This window comes from Micropterus dolomieu, linkage group LG11 (genome assembly GCF_021292245.1).
Source record: "Micropterus dolomieu isolate WLL.071019.BEF.003 ecotype Adirondacks linkage group LG11, ASM2129224v1, whole genome shotgun sequence".
Taxonomy (NCBI): Eukaryota; Metazoa; Chordata; class Actinopteri; order Centrarchiformes; family Centrarchidae; genus Micropterus; species Micropterus dolomieu.
In genome coordinates, this window is record NC_060160.1 from 27,011,546 (window position 1) to 27,015,022 (window position 3,477).

General features: G+C 40.2%; 1 protein-coding gene across 1 annotated transcript in view; it reads left to right on the forward strand.

Annotated features, from left to right (window-relative positions):
- The first annotated feature begins 929 nt into the window (after window positions 1-929).
- The window catches only part of ism2a (isthmin 2a), a 31,888-nt gene continuing 29,340 nt past the window's right edge, over window positions 930-3,477 (forward strand). Inside the window, exon 1 of the mRNA XM_046062865.1 lies at window positions 930-1,518. Within this exon, the coding sequence (XP_045918821.1) occupies window positions 1,378-1,518 (141 nt within the window). The 5' untranslated portion in view covers window positions 930-1,377. The remainder of the gene's footprint in view (window positions 1,519-3,477) is intronic.

Here is a 3,477-nt window from a genome sequence, read left to right on the forward strand (position 1 = left end):
TCAGTCTCTCTCACAGGCCCCATCGGCCCATTACATACCCCTTTATCCCCATCTGATCCTCCCCACCCCCTAACACAGGTGAGAGTAATCAGTCATCACTACAAGAATCCTTCCATTCAAGTGTCAACAAGGAGATGGAGACTCTCCCCACATTTATTCATTACACTATAATACATTTTTTGAATTTGCATCTGGAAGAAAGTAAACAACAACAACAGACAGATAGTATGGCCAACATCTTAACATTAAAATTCCACATGTGGTAAGCACTTGTTGTAACTTGATTAACTTTTAAGTTTTGTTCACTGCCAGTTATCAATACATGAGATGTGCACCTTTAAGGGAAATGCTGTTCAAAGCAATACAAGGCCTATTCATATATCACATTCATTGGTAAATATCCCATCATTTTTTTAATTTTAAATCATTATAAGTCTAATAAAATAATTAAAATTAGATAGTTAGCCTACACAATAGTTTCTGACCATATAACGTCTGTGTGCACAATCTAGACAATATAACTTAAATGTGCAAGCCATGGGTGCAAATAATGATTAGTGGCGAATTGTGTGTTCTAATTGTTGTTGTCATCAATTGATACAATCAATATTATTAGGCTAGCAATAGAAATTTCTATATACTGCTTGCAAGTATTGTTTCTGTACATAGATAGGCCTACAATTAGATGTAAAATAGCTTAGGGCACTAATTGAATGAAAAATATCAAAGTCATTCAAACGATTCATTGTTCATCAGTAGGCCTACAGCAGTAACAGATTTTCTGCTGGTTCAAATCCGTATTTGATTTTGACAATTTGCCTGATTAAACCAGAGCCTATACCCTCCCTCCGTTGCGTCATCCAGGGCAGAGGGGGGTTGCTTCTTTTAAACCAATACTAAAAGTTGGATTGTAACCAGATGAACCGATGACTGACTCGATGTCACTTCAGCAGAGGAGGATCTGAAAACCTTGTGGACGTGGTTTACTCTTTGCTCCGAGGGCTGGACGCTGTGTTAGACCCCTGAGAATTGTGTCGCCTCTGCACATAAAGGGAAACTTTAATTGGAAGCGGGAGCAATTGGGGACGTGTTGTCATCGGTTTGATCTCGGTATCGTGCATGTGGCAAAGCATGAACATACCAACACAGCATTAGAAGGCAGAGACCGGGCATTTTTACAATTAGGGGAGCAATAGCCACTCAGTAGCCTACGAGCGCGGCAGCGCTGAAGAAGCGCACGGAGAACACGCACACGTGTGCCGCTTCGTGTTTTCTTCCTGTCTGACCGCTGATATGGTTTGAACACTCTTACATCCGACGACACAGGCTGCAGGATTCTGTATCTTGTCGCTTTTGGACAAGATCAGCACAGAGTTAATGGTAAAGATGCAGCAGAAGGCAGTGTGGCATCTGTGGCTGCTGATGACCACTGTGGTTTCAGTGTCAGTCAGCGGATTTCCTACCAGCTTAAAGAGGACTTCAGTGCGAGACAGAAACCCTACAGCGTCTGTTACTGAGGTAAACTATCCCGCTGTCCTGCATGCTTGTCAGATTATAGGCGTGCTGTCCATTGATATTCAATAAAATGTTTAAGAGACCTTCAGATATGAGTGGTGCTTTTGACATTTGTAAGTTTTTCCTCATGAGAACCTACCGGCTTCATGTATATTCATATTTAACATGACACGTTGAATTCCTAATATTAACTTCAGTTTATTTAATTCAGATCAATACATCAGAACTACACTCAACACAACATTAAGCCTTATAAACCTAAGTTTAATAAGTGTTGATGTGAGTTTTGTCTGTTCACAGTAGCCTACTAAACTTTTTAACTGATGGAGGTAGGTTTCATTTATGAATCCTTTTAACTAAATTAAAGCTGCTCGAAACACTGTTACTGCTCTTCTGTAATCATACTGTACCATCTAATGACCTGGATAATGTTGAAACCAGAAGCATCACAAGTTTGGCATCCTCTGATTCACATCTCTCTGTCTTTTCTTGGGTCTGTTTCTTTATCTTTCGCTTAATTCAGTACTGTATCAAACCTTATGGTCCTAATTTCTAGATTTTAACATGTTTATATATTGAATGCAAAGCATGCACTATTTCCCATTTTCCTACTGCCTTTTCCATACCCAAGTCCGACACATTGTTAAATTGAAGTTGTTTTTTTTTTTTATCTATTCTAACACTAGAGCTGGATAGGCTTATAGAAAAGACTGTGATTGAAGCGAGCAAGATGTAATTCAAGTCCTCCCAATGTCCTCCATGTCAGATGTCTATCTGATAGTGAATCAAAGATGAGAATTGTGTGTAGAGATTTTAAAGCATCCTTATGTAAGATTTGGTGCGATTTGGCGCCACCACCGTTTCAGAGTGTAATTCACTGCTGTCCTAAATAAGGACAGCTGTACACTTGCATTTGTTATGATTACATTTCTTATGATCAAAAACTAGCAAGTCTGACTGGAGTCGGACATCACAGACATCACAAGTCTGCAGCAAGCAGTAGGCTATAAGGTATACGGTGAAAGATAAAAAAAAAACGATTCAACAGAATGAATTTGGTCTAATTTTCTTTGGTATTTGTGTCACATTGACTACATATGCAGTGATGATTGCTGGGTAATATGTATATGGCTACCCAATCTTAAGTATTTGATCATATGACAAGACTCCAGAAATCAGGTGAAATGCAAAATCTGACCGGTAGACTAGCAGAGCACACGTGCAAGCTAGCAGTCATGCTATTCAAACATAAAAGTTCTTTCAAGAAGAGACGGGAGAGAAAAGAACAGGAGGAGAGGGCCGCAAAGCTCCCAAATAATATTGTTTAGGATTACTGAGGACATTATCAAAGATTTCGCTCAATGCAGGCTCGTCGGATGCCTTTCAAATAGGTGAGTACTTTACAAGTGCTTTTTCAGTGGCTTTGGTGTGGCTGGTGTGCCGCTGTTTTAAAGGCTGTTCACATTTCGGGGTCAGCTCACCGCTGAGTAGGCCTACCTGTTTAATTGTGTGGATGTGCTTGTGGGTATTAAACTGTGTGTGTGCCGTAGCTGGTCTGTATTCAGCACATTCACAACAACAGTTATCTCACAGCGCTTTTCATAAAAGAGAGAGACAGAGAGGGATGGAAGGCAGCGTACACAATATACACACAGAGGTACAGACAGTAAAGGTGATGTTGCTATAGACTAAATGAAAAATGGTACAGATATTTATAGTAGTGTTAATGATAACAATCGTAATGTTAATGATTATAATAACAATAATAACAATAGGACTAGTAACAATAGTTGTAGCAGAGGGTGTCGAGCAGGAACACGGGGGCAGCAGGTGACCCGCAACCACAGATCCAGACTCCACAGCTCCAGAGCCAGAAACACCTGCAGGAAGTGATAGGAGAAGAGAGGAGAGGGACGAGAAAGCACAAGACTACCAGAAAGGGGAGAAGTTGTGTTAGTAACA